Source organism: Ascaphus truei, chromosome 7, assembly GCF_040206685.1.
Source record: "Ascaphus truei isolate aAscTru1 chromosome 7, aAscTru1.hap1, whole genome shotgun sequence".
NCBI classification, from domain to species: Eukaryota; Metazoa; Chordata; class Amphibia; order Anura; family Ascaphidae; genus Ascaphus; species Ascaphus truei.
This window is the reverse complement of record NC_134489.1, coordinates 40,007,728-40,029,557: the sequence shown is the minus strand read 5'-3', so window position 1 is coordinate 40,029,557 and position 21,830 is coordinate 40,007,728. Positions and strand designations below refer to the sequence as shown.

Sequence of the window (21,830 nt, the reverse complement as noted above, 5' to 3'; positions counted from 1 at the left end):
TGGTTGGCATCGCCACCAAATCAGTGTGGCAGGAGGTGTCCTCAAACACATACACTAATCTACAAAACTTCCATCATATATACTCCCTGCAATTGCTCCAGGGCATTTGGTGAGTTGATGTTGGATTAAGGGGAATTAACCTGCTCTCTTTAACCATCTGAGTGCCGAAGGGGCATCCAACGGTTGATCCTAAATACTCTGTAACCTAGGGGTGGCCAACTGTAGTCCTCAAGGACCACCAACAGGTCAGATTTTCAGGATATCAGTGCTTCAGCACAGGAGGCTCAACCAGTGGCTCAGTCCCCCCTGTGCTGAAGTAGGAATATCCGTAAACCCTGATCTGTTGGTGGCCCTTGAGGACTGGAGTTGGCCAGCCAATGACTGACCCACCTGTGCTGAAGCAGAGATAGCCCTAATACCTGGCCAATTGGTGGCCCTTGAGACTGGAATTGGCCATCCCTGCTGTAACCCCGATCAATAAGTGATCCCTACATCAAATGATTTGTCTTGATGGATTCCATGGGATCTCCGTACACTTCCACTGGATCCCTCTCTACTATCAACAACAACAAAAATCTCCACCCGCAGTCTCAGAATCCCCAACAAAGATCGTTTCAGCGAAAAACGCTCTAGTGTTTGCAGCAAATCAAATAGTTGAGACATCACCTTTACTGCTATTTCCCCATGAAAGCCAATATTTACCTGCAGCGATCCCTTGACCAGCGTTGGAAACAAACACGCAAGCATTTCATCAGTGAAACGGCTCAACATGTTAAGAAATAAAAGGAATGACTTTGAAGTTGTTCAACTCGCTGAATAACCAGTCAACAAAACGCTACTGTTTACAGTGCAACAATCAACATTCACAATGACAACAGCGCCCCATCCAGCTTCCCGAGCTGGAGATAACATGGAATCCCCCCGCGTCTCGTTATGGTAAATGCGCTGTTTTGTACACAGATCGTGGCGCGCGCACATATTACATACGCTCAATGTAAGGTCTTCGTGCATAAACATCCCAGACGGAATAGAGTCCCCCAGAGTGAAAGGGGATCCATCCCTCCTTCTACAATAGGGAGAGACATACTCCAGGCCACTCCAATACTTGGTAGCAAACGTAGACTCAAGGCATCCCAGTAAAACGTTGGTGGTTTCAGTGAAAATCCATGTAAACATCTGTCTGCAATCTGTGCGCACAAATCAGCACTTGGCTAAAATGATATTATTATTTCACAATTTTAAAACAACACAAATGATTGGAATGTTCCAATCTCCCAAAAAAACAAAAACCAGACTCAGACCGACTGCAAACCTGACAATTTTTAAACCAGATCTGGTTTTATTTTTAGCTCTAAAGTTCTGCGTTTGCAAAAAATGATGTTTAACATTAGGGGGCAGTGTATAAATTGCTGAATAGATTCATAGTGTGAATGTATATCTATGTGTGTGTACTGTATGCAGATTTACAGTGTGTATGTATGTCTATATACTGTATATGTATATGTACACACACACACACACACACACGATGGATAGTAAGTAGGCACACCGGAGCATAGCAACTATCATAAAAAAAAAAGTGCATGAATCATAACAATGAAATATATAAATACTTCACACAAACCAAATTGGAAATAGAAGACTCAGCGCTGCAATGATGGGACTCAAAAAGATTGTATTGGAACAACCATAAACATCCAACGTTTTGGTCCCACAGTGGGACACACACCACCCGGAGGATTATCCTACAGTGGGACACACACCACCCGGAGGATTATCCTACAGTGGGACACACACCACCCGGGGAATTATCCTACAGTGGGACACACACCACCCGGAGGATTATCCTACAGTGGGACACACACCACCCGGAGGATTATCCTACAGTGGGACACACACCACCCGGAGGATTATCCTACAGTGGGACACACACCACCCGGAGGATTATCCTACAGTGGGACACACACCACCTGGAGGATTATCCTACAGTGGGACACACACCACCCGGAGGATTATCCTACAGTGGGACACATACCACCCGGGGGATTATCCTACAGTGGGACCAAAATGTTGGATGTTTATTGTTCCAATACAATATTTTTGACGCCCTTCATTGCGGTGCCGAGTCTTCTATTTCCAATTTGGTTTGGGTGAAATATATATATATATACACATATACATACACACACAAGGTGTAGTGGCATTCCACTAAAAATGGTGCCCTGTCTGGGTGAAAACCGCAATTTACTGAAATACTGGAAAAGATAGAGAGCCGGGACACCAGAAGAGCTGAAATGTTGATTGTTTTGTAATAAACTGTTTTCATTTTTCTTAAGTCCTGGTGTGCCTGTGACACACACACACACACACACACACACACACACACACACACACACACACACACACACACACACACACACACACACACACACACACACACACACACACACACACACACACACACACCTGCTTTCACTTGACACAGATTGTTAGTTACAGGCGTTTTCACCAAGACAGACTTTGTAAAAATGGGGACCAAATGTTTCGCAGAATTGTACCCATCTGAATATTATATGAGCATCGGGTGACTTCTCCGGTAACCACTCTCCCATAAACAAGCGGCCGCCTGCGGGGTAAAAGTGCTAAAAATAAGCTTGATACATCGACGCTTAGACATGTATGTTTGGAATTCCTCTCAAAGCACCGACTTTAATGCAGAAAGTGTAATCGCATTCCTGTATACATAGCCCCCCTAAAGCTGTAGGCGACATAAAACTATGTCTGGCTAGTACTCTATAATTAAATCCAATTAAAAGCAATAATAAAACAGAAACAAAATCATTAAAGCCAATTTTCTATAGCCAACATGCTGTGAGAAAAAAAGGTATAATTAAATCTAACGTAATACAAATAGCTAGACGTAACATTTACACTTAAAGCAGCAATACTACATTCCCCCTTTATTTATTATTTGTATATGTAAAGCGTGTGACAATGTATCATTCTACATTCTTACCTATACTGGTAATCGTTTGGTGCTCCTGTTATATGTCTGTCAAAATCCTGATTGTGTGCCTAACATAATGGCTGCCTTTCAGTGTCAATCCATCCTTCAGTAAGCGTAACTCAGCAGCTACAATGTAACCTGATATTACGAAGATAACATTATCTATTGTTACAGTTCAAACTGCTGGGAATATTGGCAACAAATGATCCCAAACAGGAAAGTGTTACACAGATCTTGCACTGCTGGGGAGGTGGGCTAAACCTGCTATAGAAATCACTGGGTGCATTAAAACCTCACAACAAATGACACTAAGAGTTGAATAAAAACTAAAAAAAAAAAAGGCAGTAAGTATTATCTAATACTACAGAACTGATTTATTACAAAAAAAAACCATAGGATTTCACGTTTTGCTGCGTGAAAGTGGTGTTCAGGCGTTATGTTATTCTGCAAAAAAATTAATAAAATGTCAACCAAAAGATGATACTTTTATTGGATCAAAACACAAGTTTTGAAGAACACACCTAATCCGAAAATGTGCTACATGTAATTCAGGTTTCTAGAAGCAGCTGTGTTAAACATCCCTCTTTAGCAATGAAGGTGTTAACTTCACCCAACTACCAGCGCTGGTTTCATACCAGGTTTCCTCCACTTTTCCATCTTCACATTGAGCCCAAGAATTTCCCCTAATGCTCTTTCCCAGCAGCATCTTATCCCTTAGTGCAGAGGCGTTAAACAGAAGTATCATGCAACAGGTTACCCACAGCGACTTCGGAGGTGGAGCACGAGAAAATCCTTTTCATCTTTCTTGCCTTCTCTTCAAATCTCGTCACAGTCCAAAAAAGAAGCCGAAAAGCAAAATAATCTCCTAAAATCGCATCGCGTAATCCATCTTTACAGCAGCACACAGGATTTCCTTGCTGCAAGGGAGCTGGTATGTCTTGTGACACAAAGATATGAGCAAGCAGACAAAATACCCATTAATGCCTCCCAGCCAAAGGGGAGTCTCCTGCAGCCTGGCCCGGCACTCCCACTTACCAACACATGTCTGTGTGTTGCAATAAAGGGAAAGTATTCCGCGTTTAACACCTTCTGCACCGTCATTTTTTCCCTCATCATTTACGGGTTTAATGGATTTTTTTTTGAAAGGCGTACAAGCATGTACATGCCGTCATCGAGTATGTAACCCAGGGGCGACCAACTGCAGTCCTCAAGGCCAGGTCAGCTTACAAGGATGTCCCTATTTCCGCACAGGTAGCTCAATCAGTGGCTCGAAAACTGAGCCACTGATAGACCGCCTGCTTCAGCACAGGTGGCTCAATCATGTTTAGCACTCCGTCGCCACACGTGACTGCAGGTCACCTCGCCACTTCACATTTTGCCATCCGCGTGCTCCGACGCCATCTTTAAATGGCAGTGTCCCGCCCTGCATGCTCCTGCACCACCCGCTGCGACAAGCTGGATCCGGGGGGCCATCTTTAAGCGTCCTACATGTCCTATAACGTCTGCTCTGACGGGCCATCGTTAAATGTTCCACGCGGGGGCATTTAAAGATGGCTTGTCGGAGCTGGTGGCACATTGCCATTTAAAGATGGCGTCAGAGCGCATGCAGTGAAATATGAAGAGGACAGGTGTCCCGGCCGCAACGTGTGACAGCAGTTTGGTCACGGCCAAACGTCCGATCCCGGCAGCAGGGATGGCCCTAATACCCGGCCTGTTGGTGGCTCTTGAGGACTGGAGTTGACCAGCCCTGATCTTTATATCACTGATTCAGGGATGACAGTTTTATGCTGTGATAATGAGTTCTACATCGCGGCCAAACTCCAAGGACAGGAATCCGTGAGATTTGGGGTTTCAGGGCAATTAAATTGGTAACCACATAATATTAAGAATTTATATTAGCATTAGGGACCCCTGAATTGTGGTCTGCCGTGACGTTGGCTCAGGGGCTTACAACAATTTTGGCCAAAAATGTGAAACTAAAAGACCATTTTACTTAATAGATATTTATACATATATATTTAGGCACTGTACCGTGTATGATTTTCACTGGATGTGCTAAAACTGAGCTTTGTCTGTGTTTTATGGGCTGTCTCTGGTTTTAAATATATATTGCCATGCTCAGTAGCACTCCTCTGTGACACTCATATGCTTATATATATGTTGTGGTTATTTTGGGGGTTCAATAGGGGCTTGTTAGGTGTCCAGTATATATTACAATTGTGTTTCAGCTAGTCCTGGCTGATTGGAGGTTGGCAACCTCCTACTTAATTTAAGCTCACCCCCTCCCACATTTAAATGGTTAAGGGCTCACTCCATAGCATCTTCCACAAAGGGGAACTTGTTTGCTTACAGGATGGTTGTGACAACTCTAATTCAGAGTGCTTTTCCTGGTAATGTACAGGTTAATAAAGGCTTCAATCAGACTTAGAACTTTGCAACAAATATTGACAGATTTACTATAAATCATTCTTCCTGTTATTACACAGGTTATTAAGAATTTATATTAGCGTTAGGGACCCCTGAATTGTGGTCTGCCGTGCCGTTGGCTCAGGGGCTTACAACAATTTTGGCCAAAAATGTGAAACTAAAAGACCATTTTACTTAATAGATATTTATACATATATATTTAGGCACTGTACCGGGTATGATTTTCACTGGATGTGCTAAAACTGAGCTTTGTCTGTGTTTTATGGGCTGTCTCTGGTTTCAATTAAAATGGTATTTTATTAGACAAGTGTTGGACGCTTTTTATCACTGAGAAGTTACTGGAATCTCTGAGATTAGCGACGGTAAAATGTAGCGAGAATGAGACCAAATCACTGGACACTCACAGAAAATCAGTGACCGTGGTCTGAGCGGACATGTCTGGTCACAGATTATATAATACACAGTGCATAAAGCAGGACCCGCAGAAATAACACTGCAGCGATTGCAAATATGCCGTGATCAGGGAACAGTTACAATGCTCAAAACCAGCGTCAAATCGTAAGTGCCACAAATACTACTTGGCGTAAATGTTTCTCCGATATATATAGAAGGGCTGGGGGGTTTCCACCATTCAGTCCTCTGGATAGGTTTAAAAAAAAAAGGAAATAAAAATCCAGATTTCTACAATAAAATGCAAAATGCAAAAACAAAGAATAACGTCTTGGCGTGAGACTGCTCTCTGGAAAGCGCGGCCACTGATGATTTCTGTTATACGGGGGTCAAGAACATGGTATAAGGAGGGCATAGGCTGCCGGTTTCGTGGCTGCAAAAGTGGGCCAAAAAGTAGTGCAAGGGACAGCGGCGCGTTCATGGGGAGGGTCCTTTCTCCCCGCTTTGATAAACACAGCGCCATTTATTTACCTTTCAGCTGGGAGACCGTGACCCATGACCCGTCGGAACGAACCCTTTGCTCTGCAATGCATGGCTGGCCCCTTGAGCACTGAAGGTGTTAAAGCAGATGCCGGCTGCTGGGAGCCTCGATCGGCCCCTATCTTTCCACGCCCCCCCTTTACATGTAGGTTTCCAGTTTGGACATGACCTGGGCTTGCCTCGCAGGTGATCGGAGAGGCTGGATCTCCATTAGAAGGCACCAGGAGGCTGAACAAAACAACTCTCTTCACAGTGTCAGAGACCGAAACTCAGCGTCTCAGGCTGGGACATGCAGCGAGCCTGTTCTGCGCTGCGTAGGATGGGTTGAAAATCTCGCTATCTTTATTTAGACATTCCTCCTGTTACTCAATGCTGTGATAATAACAATAGCAGTGTAACTTGTTTGTTACTTCCTTTGTGAATAAAGATGCTGCAGTATAAAGCATCACAAAGTATGCCTAAAAAAAGGCTTAATCTTCCCATAATAGCAGTGGTTTCCAACCTTTTTTTGGTTAAGGGATCCTATAATTATATTGTGAAATTCTGAGGAACCCCAACCCTCTCTAATAGCGCGTCTGAGATCAGATGCATTGTAAGGAACCCCAACCCTCTCTAATAGCGCGTCTGAGATCAGATGCATTGCAAGAAACCCCAACCCTCTCTAATAGCGCGTCTGAGATCAGATGCATTGTAAGGAACCCCAACCCTCTCTAATAGCGCGTCTGAGATCAGATGCATTGCAAGAAACCCCAACCATCTCTAATAGCGCGTCTGAGATCAGATGCATTGTAAGGAACCCCAACCCTCTCTAATAGCGCGTCTGAGATCAGATGCATTGTAAGGAACCCCAACCCTCTCCAATAGCGCGTCTGAGATCAGATGCATTGTAAGGAACCCCAACCCTCTCTAATAGCGCGTCTGACATCAGATACATTGTAAATTCTTCTGTATCTGGTACAATTTTCAAATGACCTGAAAGTTGCAGAGAACCCTTTAGGGACGCCTGGGAACCCCAATGTTCCTAAGAACCCCCTGTTGAAAAACACTGCCATAGAGAGACTCAAATACACTACTGGAGCCCACAATATTAACAGCCAATATCTGGTTTGTCTAACCCCATGCAAAAACTCAACACCTGCAAACAAAATCAACATGGCACAGTGGCAGCTTTAGCAATACCACGCTGTACCACTATATAGTGCAACATGTTTATTTTCAAAGAGGACGAGGAGTAATAAAACAAAACCCACCTTCTGCATCTCACATGTACCCTGCGGCTATAGCTTTTTACACTGCTCCAAGTGTGCTCTGTGCTTTACTTAGGCAAGAACACCTGCTCTCAAAAGTGAATGGTCCAGTGGTCTGTTTATCAAGGTAACGTAACGAATGCTAAATGGTCCATCTTTATCTCTGTGCCAGCGTGTCAGGGCACTTGTTTCTCATGTTGCCCAGTGTGTATGAGGGTTGCCATGTGAGGAGTTACACCAGGCACACGTCGTTACACCGAGATGCTCTCGCCACCATCATGCGTCTGTGTAAATCTCTCTGGGTAACAGTGTCCAATGTAAAACACTGGATTAGCAAGCGTCGCACGTGTGATACAGGTGCAAGCAGAAAGTGTCTGAGCGCAGCAAAGCAAACTGATAACCTAGAGCCCGTGGTCATGTGTTTTATGAGTTTCTCTCAGCTACACATTAAACACACCCCATGCACTGGCCATAATCCTGTCCCTAGACAGGAAGGCAGTGGGGAGGTCAGAGGGCGTCTCACCATAGATAGCACTGCTAGTGTGTATACTGGCATACTCAGGAGAATGACAAAGACACACTGTATCCCCTACCCAGAGAACCTCTAATCTGTTTGGTAGGGGAGGCCCGGGGAAATAAAGGGATTTTCAAGATCATACAGGGCAGATATGTGGTCTGTATAATGAGTATCACAACGTAGGTTTGGGTTTATTAATCTTCAATTATTCTGCCGCATGAGTTAACAAAGATGTATCACTCATATTATATCATTATATTGTCAATCATCCCCACTGTGAAATCATACTGGATATTAAGATGGGGTCCCCGTGAACGTTTGTAGAGACATCATTCCTTGTAGAGGCGTGTAGCATCTCTGGTGTGTGGAGATTACCAAGATTATCCAGCAACGCCGTTCATAATGGAATATCCCATGTGAAAAATGTTAGGCCAGGGGGTGCTCAACTCCAGTTCTCAAGGGCGCCCAACAGGTCAGGTTTTCAGGATATCTCAGCTAGCTTCAGCACAGGTGGCTCAATCAGAGGCTCAGTCCTGTCCTGAAGTAGGTACTGATTGAGTCACCTGTGCTGAAGATATCCTGAAAACCAACCTTTTAGGGGGAGATCTTGAGGACTGCAGCTGAGCCCCCCTGCGTTAGGGAATAAAACTAGGTCTGTGTGAATTTATCCTTCTTAATCGGGTGCCATAGAGTTAGCCATAAAGCTGAAAGGTAAATGATTGGATGTACACAGTCTTATGTGGGGAGGTAGAATTTCTTGGTAAACCATCTTGGAAGATTGCCTCCTGCCCCTTTATTTAGTAAATTAAAAATAAATAAATGCAGCAGTTTCTTACTTTTACGGCAATTATCTAAGCCAGCATTTCCCAACCGGGGTTCCGGGAGAGGGTCAAAAGGGGGCCGTGGGATGTCCCCTTCTCCTGGAGCAGGGAGGATGACAGGGGGCTGGGCAGTGTCCTCTATCCTTATCAGGAGAAGGTGCAGAGGAGGCAGCAGCATGGAGCAGTGAGGGAGGTGTGTGTGTTCTGCCCCCTCTGCCACTCTCTGTCTGTCTCTGTCCTGTGTTTTCTGTGACCCTGTACTGTTGTACAGGTGCCTCAGCAACTGAGTACTGTGATTAGGGGTGCTCTCCCTTCCCCCACTCCTGATCTAAGCTGCCGATCGATCCGTTCTCCCGTCATTGATCGGCGGAAATCTTGCTTCCCCGGGCACGCAAAATGGCTGCCTATTTCAAAAGAACAAGGGCAGTGGCTTCCTAAATGATTGCTATGCCAACCCAGGGAAGCTTAATACTTAAAATATATGTAGCCCTTTGGCTCCCCAGGTCACCTGTGATAAGGCAGAGAGGCAGGAAGGCTCTCTAGAGGTCGCGCAGGCGCAGTTAAGCATAGTGGCGATTATTACAGCTTTGCACAGGCGCAGTAAGGATAGCGCACGCGGTCCCAATGCTACAGAGGTCCTGAGTGGACTACAATTCCCAGCAGCCTCTGGGGATTGCCCTTTCACCCACATCACGTGCAGCCAGCCAGAAAATAGGGTTTTGCAGCTTCTCCTGTGGAGGAAGGCTACAATGTTGCGGGGACCACATTTGGCAGTTGGAGCTGGGAGCAGGAAGGGGGAGGAAGGGTGTAGGGAGCAAGGCTCTTACACCAGGTAAGGTAGTTCCCCAGATCCCAGGCAGGCCCCAATCCCCACCAAGGTAGTGGGTAGGTACTGAGGGACGGCCCCTAGGTTAGGGACCCTGCCCTTAGGTGTGAGTGTGCAGACTTGTCAGTGTCACGGCTGGCAGTGCTGTGAGCGCTGACAAGTAGGCACAGTGTGTGTGTGCAGCACGGTTGTTGCAGGTACCGGTTGAGTGCAGTGCGGTTGCTGCAGGTACTGTGTGAGTGCAGTGGGTTGCTGCAGGTACCGGTTGAGTGCAGTGCGGTTGCTGCAGGTACTGTGTGAGTGCAGTGTGTTTGCTGCAGGTTTAGGGAGAAGTTAGTGAGAGGGAATCCGGGAGGTGAAGGGAGAGGTAGAGTGGGTGCAGGAGGTCAGTGACCCACCTGCATAGGACAGGCTACCCCGTAGGCCCCTAGGAGTGTTCCCTGAAGTCACCAAAGGTTGCTGTGCTGCAGGGATGCCCATAGTGGTAGCGAGCATCACCCTTACTGTGTAGACTGCTAGGGACAAGCGTGCGGAGCAGGTTCTGCTGGCGAGTCGTTTGGGACCAGACGGCTGGACATTGAGACCCAGGAGGCAGACCGCTGATTCACCTGACCCTTTGCGAAGAGGTACCAGTCACCGCCGTGACCGGCAGGTACTATAACAACAAGTGCACCAACACCGGTCAACAGGCGCTGATCCCGCCTTAGGCTAAACTCTTTAGGAACACTGAACGAGTGGTTAAAGAACCGAGCCTATACCAGTAGTACTATACATGGACACGGTGTGTGGGGCACGCGGTGAGGGGACGGAGATGTTACTCCTGATGAGAGTGGCTGAGCACTAAGGTTATATGAGCGTTAGAGTATAAGTGTGTAAGAGATATGTTATGTTCAGTAAAGCCCTTTGCTATTTCACATCCAGTGTATGTGTTCATTTGTATGTGTCCTGCGAGGAACAACTCCCACTCTGCTGGGAGCCATCGCAGGTGGAGGCGCTGCACCATATAGTAGTAGTAAGAGTAATTCACCCCAGGTTCCCCGTGGCGGAAGCTCAGCCCTCCTGGTTGCCAAACAGGTACAGCACCACACTGATACGTAGTCAGATACACCTACCCACCCCAAATCTCACTTAGGGGTGGGGGTAAGAGGGCTACATATATATTTAAAGATGGCATAAGAAGTACAAAAAGAAAATAAATAAAATGCAGGAAGTATTATCTAATACTACGCAACTGATTTAATAAAAAAGCAATCCCCAAAACGTTACCTTATATGAAATAGGCTACGGGGTCCGCGGAGCAGAGCCGCGGCACTTAAAGCTCCAAGGATTGCGGAGATATAGTTATTTTTTTTACATTTGCCAGTACTTGCCGTGAGCAGCAAAGTGGTCTGTGTGGGGGTCACCCAATCAGAAGCTGCAATGTCATCTCACGATGAGGTCACAGAGTTCTATTGGCTGCCAGAGTGACGCCGAGCCAACTGGCCATACTGTTTCACCCAGACAAGGGAGTTTCCGAATGAAATGTCTTAGGCCGTGATTATACCCAAACAAACAGCTTAAAACCAATGCAAGTGCTCATACCGCAGGCGACGGTCGCGGCGCGCCATGCTGCGAGGCGGACGGCTGGGGAAGAGACTGGGAAATTAGCTTTTTTCCTTACGACAGCCGTGTCACGATGAGCGGTTCAGCCAGTGAGGGCGAACCTCTCACAGCCACGCCTCCCCTGCCCTCCCTCCCCCCGTATAATCAAGATGCTGCTCGGCGGCGGTAAACCCATTGCTTGCTTTATCCATTGTACCATCGCCAGGAGAAGAGATCAGTGTATGTCGAAAGCTCGCACAAATAAAAGCATTTCGTTAGCCACAGAACGGTATCATCTATTCATTTTTTAATATATATATACACATACACTAGCTGATATACCCGGCGTTGCCTGGGATTTACCACCCTTCACAGCTCCGTTCCCCCCCCCCCCTCCTATACAGCTGCGGTCTCCCCTCCCGGCACCCCACATCACTCCCCCCCCCTGCGCCCCACATCACTGTCCCCACCCTGTATCTGACATCACAGCCCCCCCTGCATGACCCCCGGTCCTTGTTTCCCCCCCCCCCCCCTCCAGAGGTTCGTGTGTCCGGCGCCCCTGGCAGACAGGCGCAGGCGAATGGAGGTGGGGGAGATGGCGGCATGTTGGCGTTCAGTCGCGGATGCGTTGGCGGCGGCGGTGAGCGTTGGCAGCGCCGGTGCCAAGGAGCGGTGTGACCGGGGGCGGGAGGGGGAGAGAGGGTGGGAGAGAGAAATGAGGGAGCGGGTGGAAGTGTGAGATCAGGCGGTGTGCGCTGTTGGCGACGGTGCCAAGGAGCGGTGTGACCGGGGGGGGGGGGGGAGAGAGAGTGAGGGAGAGCGGGTGGAAGGGTGAGATTAGCGGCAGAGAGGCGAGGAGCGTGGCTAGCGTTGTGCAACGGAGTAGCAAAGTAGTCACAGTGTGGTCCTGCCAAGTGAGCTGCCAAGTCCAAGGGAGCGCAAGCTCCATAGCGTGATACTGTAATAATACGTTTAATAAAACAAGAGATAAACCTCTATCGTTGTGATGTCACCAGCTGAAGTATACAGCGGGTCAGGAACCAGTACACAGGAAGTCCCCAGTCAGAGATTGCTGGATAGTGAGGACTATCTGGGGACTTCCTGTGTACTGGTTACCCGACCCGCTGTATACTTCAGCTGGTGACATCACAACGATAGAGGTTTATCTCTTGCATGCCTTTTTATTCGGTTCTCTTGTGAGCGCATGTCCAAGAGAGCGCTCTTCTTTTTTGTTTTATGAAATGTATTATTACAGTATCACGCTATGGAGCTTGCGCTTCTCTTACACACACATTACATATCTATACACAATATATATATATATATATACACACACACATATATATATATATATATAACTCAATTAAATATCAAGTGTGCAAAAACTTTAACATTTCTACACTATGCAGCCACAATGCTTGTTTGAACACAAAACTACAGTATAAATGGTATATAATGCACCCGGCGCAATGTAGAAATAATATCAATATACTAGATCTCTAAATAACTATCTAATAAACATCCACAGTGCAACAGTGTAACCAATTGCCACACCAATTTGTAATGCAATGAATATAGATATTACATAAATAAATTGTAGCAGTAGCAAATCATCAGTAGATATACAGGAACAATCAGACCAGATTGAGATGTGAGACAGCTTTAATTTTGAAAAAACTTAAGACTGGTGTTGGCTGCGAGAGTCTCCGCTAGATTGTTCCAGTTTTGGGGTGCACGGTAAGAGGAGGAGGAGCGGTCGGATAATTTGCTGGACCATGAACAGTCTTTTGGAGTCAGATCTCAGATGATAAGTGCTGCATGTGGTAGGAGTGAGGAGCTTGTTCAGATAAACGGGTATCAATGTGCATCCCAAATGTTAAATGGGAGTCAAACCATATGCCCAAGTATTTAAAACTAGTAACAGGAGCTAGGGTGGTGTTACTGTTGGTTCTGATCTGGAGCTCAGTCATTGGAAGCTTTAAAAATGTAGCCTTGGTCCCAAATACCATTGTTACAGTCTTGTCAGTGTTTAGAAACAGTTTGTTTTGGGAAATCAAATTTTCGAGTCTCAAAAAGTCAGACTGAAGTATGTGTTCAAGGTCGGAGAGGCTATGGCTGTGTGCATATAAGATTGTGTCATCTGCATACATGTGTATTGCAGCTCCCTTATAAGCTGTAGGAAGATCATTGATGAACACTGAGAAGAGTAGGGGCCCCAGAACCGAGCCTTGCGGGACACCACAGGTGATATCAAGGGTGTTGGACTTTGTGTCTGAGATAGACACATGTTGGGATCTACCCGATAGGTAGGAATGAAACCAGTTTAAAGCATGTTTCCCTATTCCAGAGCTCTGGAGTTTGTTAAGCAGGATAACATGATCAGCAGTATCAAAAGCTTTTGGAAAATCTAGGAATACTGCACCAGTGAGTTGTCCCCGTTCCATTCCACACTGGATTTCATTGCAAACTTTTAGCAGAGTAGTTACCGTGGAGTGTTTGGGCCGAAAACCAGATTGGAATTGGCTAGGGAAATTTGTCTTGGTATAGTAATCGCTTAATTGAGTCATGGAACAAATTGTTCCATGACTTTGGATAGTATTGGGAGAAGAGAGATTTGCCTGTAGTTTGAGACAGTGTTTTTGTCCCCACTTTTGAAGATTGGGAAAACTCCAGGTCTTAGGGATATGGCCTGTAGATAGGATAGAGTTGACTATGGAAGCAATTGGTTTGGCAATTGCTGGGGCACCAAGTCTTAGGAACTTAGATTGCAGTAAATCAGGTCCACATTGGCTGCTTAGTTTTAATTTGAGCAGTGCTTATGTAATCTCCTCTTCGGATACTGGGACAAATTGAAAATTGTGGGCAGTGTTGGGAGAGGGTGGGGCTATAGGGGGTACTCTCAGAATGAGGTTCATGTTTGTGGTTTGGGTTGCGTTTCGCTAATAAGTTAGTAGCACACACCACAAAGTAATCATTGAATGCATTTGCAATGTCAGTGGGGTTTGTCAGAGTAATATCACTCTTAGTGATATTGCTTGGTTGTTGATGGCTAGAAGACTGGAATATATTGTTGATAACCTTCCAGAAGTTAGCTGGGTTTGATGTATTCTGGAGGAGATTGTCAGATGATTGTGCTTTTGCATGCCTTGTTTGCCTTGTGTACATGTTCCGCAGGCATCTGTAGTGATTGAGATCCTTGGTAGTGCCAGTTACTTTGTAGCTTTTCCACAAGGTATCCCTGAGCTGGTAGAGTGCTATAAGGTCAGGTGTAACCCATGGAAGGTGGGCCCCCCGTACCCTTATTTTGCGTAGTGGAGCATGGATATCGCAGAGTTTTAAGAACTCGGATTGGAAATAGTCAAGCACAGAATCAGGGTCGGGAATTAAGTCGATTCTGTACCGAGGTCAGCCAGAAACTGTTGTGGGTTAAAGTTTCTAAATGTTCTAGTGAGGAGAACTTTAGGGCTTGCTTGGGGTGGTTTAATTTTCCTTACACAGTACACTATTGCATGGTCACTGAAAATGTCAGGAAGGATGCCAGAGGATGGGATTCTGCTGGGATTTGAGGAGAGAATCCAGTCTAGCAAGGAATGGTTATGCGATTTCAGGTTTGTCCGTGTGGGTTGGGAAATGAGTTGCGTTAGGTTAGGTGACTTGAGTTGTATTTGGATTTTGTGATTTTTAGGGTCGAGCCAATTGTGGTTTAAATCCCCAAGAACTAGCAGCTCACTCTTCTCATTCAGAGAGGAAATTGATCCAAGAAACTGGGTGATATCAGTCAGGGACTGTAGAGGGGCTTTAGGGAGGCGGTGAATTCCAGCAACCAAGACGGGCTTATAAAAGGGAGGCAGAATTTGCCAACTAGGATTTCAAAAGAGGGTGGCCTTGGGGGGCAATTTAACAGTGTAAATTGTAAGGTGTCTGCAATATAAAATAACACTCCTCCTCCTCTCTTTGACCTATCTCTCCTAGAAATGGAGTATCCCTGAATGGCGATATTTGCATAGAGGGTTTTAGGGGTTAGCCATGTTTCTGTAAGAACGATGGCTTTGGGTTTATGCATAAGGCACCATGCCCTTAGTTCATCCAGTTTGGGCAGCAGGCTCCGGATATTTATATGGACGACAGATAGACCTTTTTGGAATTTGAAGGGCCTGGGTTTAGTTCAATCTCACCTGCTAGAGGGAGTTATAGTATGAGTAGAAATTTGAGTAGTTGTTTGCAAGTTGTTACTTTATGATGTTTGCCATTTGAGTGTGTGGTGGTTGGTGTGCTGGTTTTCAGAGTTCTCCACCAACATTCAGTAGATAGCGCAAGGCTTTTGAGTACCTCAGTAACTGCCCCTCATCTCTCTCTTACCTCAGTAACTGCACCACATATCTCTGTTACCTCAGTAACTAGCCCATCCTATCTATTTTACCTCAGTTACTGCCCCTCATATCTATTCTACCTCAGTAACTGCCCCTCATATCTCTCTCACCTCAGTAACTGTCCCTCATATCTCTCTTACATCAGTAACTGCCCCTCATATCTATTTTACCTCAGTTACTGCTCCTCGTATCTATTCTACCTCAGTAACTGCCCCTCATATCTCTCTTACCTCAGTAACTGCCCCTCATATCTCTCTTACCTCAGTTACTGCCCCTCATATCTATTCTACCTCAGTAACTGCCCCTCATATCTATTCTACCTCAGTAACTGCCCCTCATATCTCTCTTACCTTAGTAACTGCCCCTCATATCTATTTTACCTTAGTTACTGCTCCTCCCTGTTAGGAGCCAGTTCCCTGAGGTACAGAGCTAGGAGAGTGAGGTATAGAGTGCGGAGACCCTGTGAGTGAGAAGGAGAGTGAGGAGCAGAGTGAGTGAGGAGCGAGGAGCAGAGTGAGTGAGGAGCAGAGTGAGGAGACCCTGTGAGTGAGGAGCAGAGTGAGGAGCAGACACTGTGAGTGAGGAGCAGTGAGGAGCAGACCCTGTGAGTGAGGAGCAGTGAGGAGCAGACCCTGTGAGTGAGGAGCAGAGTGAGGAGACCCTGTGAGTGAAGAGCAGAGTGAGGAGACCCTGTGAGTGAGGAGCAGAGTGAGTGAGGAGCAGAGCGAGGAGACTGTGAGTGAGGAGCAGAGGAGGTGACCCCGAGTGAGGAGCACAAGATGTGCAGTTCGGACGGATCCATCGGACATCAGGTCCGGGGGGGATTTGTAGTCTGAGCCCACCACGTGAAGAGAGATGTGAGTGTGGAGGCTTCAGATTCCCCCACGTAAGGAGTTAATGGTGCGGCCCGGGGCATTTCTTTATCTTTTAACCTTAAATTTCCCCAGAACATCTTATCCTTGTAATACCCAACACAGAGGCACTTCTACCCCGGAGCCACTATAATACACAACACATAGGCGCGTCTCCCCCGGAGCCACTATAATACCCAACACAGAGGCACTTCTACCCCGGAGCCACTATAATACCCAACACAGAGGCACTTCTACCCCGGAGCCACTATAATACCCAACACATAGGCGCGTCTCCCCCGGAGCCACTATAATACCCAACACAGAGGCACTTCTACCCCGGAGCCACTATAATACCCAACACAGAGGCACTTCTACCCCGGAGCCACTATAATACCCAACACAGAGGCACTTCTACCCTGGAGCCACTATAATACCCAACACAGAGGCACTTCTACCCCGGAGCCACTATAATACCCAACACAGAGGCGCTTCTACCCCGGAGCCACTATAATACCCAACACAGAGGCGCTTCTACCCCGGAGCCACTATAATACCCAACACAGAGGCGCTTCTCCCCCGGAGCCACTATAATACCCAACACATAGGCGCGTCTCCCCCGGAGCCACTATAATACCCAACACATAGGCGCGTCTCCCCCGGAGCCACTATAATACCCAACACAGAGGCACTTCTACCCCGGAGCCACTATAATGCCCAACAACACAGAGGCACTTCTACCCTGGAGCCACTATAATGCCCAACACAGAGGCACTTCTACCCGGAGCCACTATAATACCCAACACAGAGACACTTCTACCCCGGAGCCACTATAATACCCAACACAGAGGCGCGTCTCCCCCGGAGCCACTATAATACCCAACACATAGGCGCGTCTCCCCCGGAGCCACTATAATACCCAACACATAGGCACTTCTACCCGGAGCCACTATAATACCCAACACAGAGGCACTTCTACCCGGAGCCACTATAATACCCAACACAGAGGCACTTCTACCCCGGAGCCACTATAATACCCAACACATAGGCGTGTCTCCCCCGGAGCCACTATAATACCCAACACAGAGGCACTTCTACCCGGAGCCACTATAATACCCAACACATAGGCGCGTCTCCCCCGGAGCCACTATAATACACAACACAGAGGCACTTCTACCCGGAGCCACTATAATACCCAACACAGAGGCACTTCTACCCGGAGCCACTATAATACCCAACACAGAGGCACTTCTACCCCGGAGCCACTATAATACCCAACACATAGGCGCGTCTCCCCCGGAGCCACTATAATACCCAACACAGAGGCACTTCTACCCGGAGCCACTATAATACACAACACAGAGGCACTTCTACCCGGAGCCACTATAATACCCAACACAGAGGTACTTCTACCCCTGAGCCACTATAATACCCAACACAGAGGCACTTCTACCCGGAGCCACTATAATACCCAACACAGAGGTACTTCTACCCCGGAGCCACTATAATACCCAACACAGAGGTACTTCTACCCCGGAGCCACTATAATACCCAACACAGAGGTACTTCTACCCCGGAGCCACTATAATACCCAACACAGAGGCACTTCTACCCCGGAGCCACTATAATACACAACACATAGGCGCGTCTCCCCCGGAGCCACTATAATACCCAACACATAGGCGCGTCTCCCCCGGAGCCACTATAATACCCAACACAGAGGCACTTCTACCCCGGAGCCACTATAATACCCAACACAGAGGCACTTCTACCCCGGAGCCACTATAATACCCAACACAGAGGCACTTCTACCCTGGAGCCACTATAATACCCAACACAGAGGCACTTCTACCCCGGAGCCACTATAATACCCAACACAGAGGCGCTTCTACCCCGGAGCCACTATAATACCCAACACAGAGGCGCTTCTACCCCGGAGCCACTATAATACCCAACACAGAGGCGCTTCTCCCCCGGAGCCACTATAATACCCAACACATAGGCGCCTCTCCCCCGGAGCCACTATAATACCCAACACATAGGCGCGTCTCCCCCGGAGCCACTATAATACCCAACACAGAGGCACTTCTACCCCGGAGCCACTATAATGCCCAACAACACAGAGGCACTTCTACCCTGGAGCCACTATAATGCCCAACACAGAGGCACTTCTACCCGGAGCCACTATAATACCCAACACAGAGACACTTCTACCCCGGAGCCACTATAATACCCAACACAGAGGCGCGTCTCCCCCGGAGCCACTATAATACCCAACACATAGGCACTTCTACCCGGAGCCACTATAATACCCAACACATAGGCGTGTCTCCCCCGGAGCCACTATAATACCCAACACAGAGGCACTTCTACCCGGAGCCACTATAATACCCAACACATAGGCGCGTCTCCCCCGGAGCCACTATAATACACAACACAGAGGCACTTCTACCCGGAGCCACTATAATACCCAACACAGAGGCACTTCTACCCGGAGCCACTATAATACCCAACACAGAGGCACTTCTACCCCGGAGCCACTATAATACCCAACACAGAGGCACTTCTACCCCGGAGCCACTATAATACCCAACACATAGGCGCGTCTCCCCCGGAGCCACTATAATACCCAACACAGAGGCACTTCTACCCGGAGCCACTATAATACCCAACACATAGGCGCGTCTCCCCCGGAGCCACTATAATACCCAACACATAGGCACTTCTACCCGGAGCCACTATAATACCCAACACATAGGCGTGTCTCCCCCGGAGCCACTATAATACCCAACACAGAGGCACTTCTACCCGGAGCCACTATAATACCCAACACATAGGCGCGTCTCCCCCGGAGCCACTATAATACACAACACAGAGGCACTTCTACCCGGAGCCACTATAATACCCAACACAGAGGCACTTCTACCCGAAGCCACTATAATACCCAACACAGAGGCACTTCTACCCCGGAGCCACTATAATACCCAACACAGAGGCGCGTCTCCCCCGGAGCCACTATAATACCCAACACATAGGCGCGTCTCCCCCGGAGCCACTATAATACCCAACACAGAGGCACTTCTACCCGGAGCCACTATAATACACAACACAGAGGCACTTCTACCCGGAGCCACTATAATACCCAACACAGAGGTACTTCTACCCCTGAGCCACTATAATACCCAACACAGAGGCACTTCTACCCGGAGCCACTATAATACCCAACACAGAGGTACTTCTACCCCGGAGCCACTATAATACCCAACACAGAGGTGCTTCTCCCCCGGAGCCACTATAATACCCAACACATAGGCGCCTCTCCCCCGGAGCCACTATAATACCCAACACATAGGCGCGTCTCCCCCGGAGCCACTATAATACCCAACACAGAGGCACTTCTACCCCGGAGCCACTATAATGCCCAACAACACAGAGGCACTTCTACCCTGGAGCCACTATAATGCCCAACACAGAGGCACTTCTACCCGGAGCCACTATAATACCCAACACAGAGACACTTCTACCCCGGAGCCACTATAATACCCAACACAGAGGCGCGTCTCCCCCGGAGCCACTATAATACCCAACACATAGGCACTTCTACCCGGAGCCACTATAATACCCAACACATAGGCGTGTCTCCCCCGGAGCCACTATAATACCCAACACAGAGGCACTTCTACCCGGAGCCACTATAATACCCAACACATAGGCGCGTCTCCCCCGGAGCCACTATAATACACAACACAGAGGCACTTCTACCCGGAGCCACTATAATACCCAACACAGAGGCACTTCTACCCGGAGCCACTATAATACCCAACACAGAGGCACTTCTACCCCGGAGCCACTATAATACCCAACACAGAGGCACTTCTACCCCGGAGCCACTATAATACCCAACACATAGGCGCGTCTCCCCCGGAGCCACTATAATACCCAACACAGAGGCACTTCTACCCGGAGCCACTATAATACCCAACACATAGGCGCGTCTCCCCCGGAGCCACTATAATACCCAACACATAGGCACTTCTACCCGGAGCCACTATAATACCCAACACATAGGCGTGTCTCCCCCGGAGCCACTATAATACCCAACACAGAGGCACTTCTACCCGGAGCCACTATAATACCCAACACATAGGCGCGTCTCCCCCGGAGCCACTATAATACACAACACAGAGGCACTTCTACCCGGAGCCACTATAATACCCAACACAGAGGCACTTCTACCCGAAGCCACTATAATACCCAACACAGAGGCACTTCTACCCCGGAGCCACTATAATACCCAACACAGAGGCGCGTCTCCCCCGGAGCCACTATAATACCCAACACATAGGCGCGTCTCCCCCGGAGCCACTATAATACCCAACACAGAGGCACTTCTACCCGGAGCCACTATAATACACAACACAGAGGCACTTCTACCCGGAGCCACTATAATACCCAACACAGAGGTACTTCTACCCCTGAGCCACTATAATACCCAACACAGAGGCACTTCTACCCGGAGCCACTATAATACCCAACACAGAGGTACTTCTACCCCGGAGCCACTATAATACCCAACACAGAGGTACTTCTACCCCGGAGCCACTATAATACCCAACACAGAGGTACTTCTACCCCGGAGCCACTATAATACCCAACACAGAGGCACTTCTACCCGGAGCCACTATAATACCCAACACAGAGGTACTTCTACCCCGGAGCCACTATAATACCCAACACAGAGGCACTTCTACCCGGAGCCACTATAATACCCAACACAGAGGCACTTCTACCCGGAGCCACTATAATACCCAACACAGAGGCACTTCTAACCGGAGCCACTATAATACCCAACACAGAGGCACTTCTACCCGGAGCCACTATAATACCCAACACAGAGGTACTTCTACCCCGGAGCCACTATAATACCCAACACAGAGGCACTTCTACCCGGAGCCACTATAATACCCAACACAGAGGTACTTCTACCCCGGAGCCACTATAATACCCAACACAGAGGCACTTCTACCCCGGAGCCACTATAATACCCAACACAGAGGTACTTCTACCCCGGAGCCACTATAATACCCAACACAGAGGCACTTCTACCCGGAGCCACTATAATACCCAACACAGAGGTACTTCTACCCGGAGCCACTATAATACCCAACACAGAGGCACTTCTACCCGGAGCCACTATAATACCCAACACAGAGGCACTTCTACCCGGAGCCACTATAATACCCAACACAGAGG

At 47.7% G+C, this 21,830-nt stretch overlaps 1 protein-coding gene across 2 annotated transcripts in view; it reads right to left on the bottom strand.

Annotated features, from left to right (window-relative positions):
- The window catches only part of ANKRD35 (ankyrin repeat domain 35), a 57,892-nt gene that overhangs the window by 25,788 nt on the left and 10,274 nt on the right, over positions 1-21,830 (bottom strand). Inside the window, exon 1 of one of the 2 annotated variants that reach the window (XM_075607857.1) lies at positions 3,769-3,968. The exons of the other annotated variant lie outside the window; for it this stretch is intronic. Within the exon in view, the coding sequence (XP_075463972.1) occupies positions 3,769-3,807 (39 nt within the window). The 5' untranslated portion in view covers positions 3,808-3,968. Of the gene's footprint in view, positions 1-3,768; positions 3,969-21,830 lie in introns of those variants that run through there. 2 annotated transcript variants of the gene reach the window in all.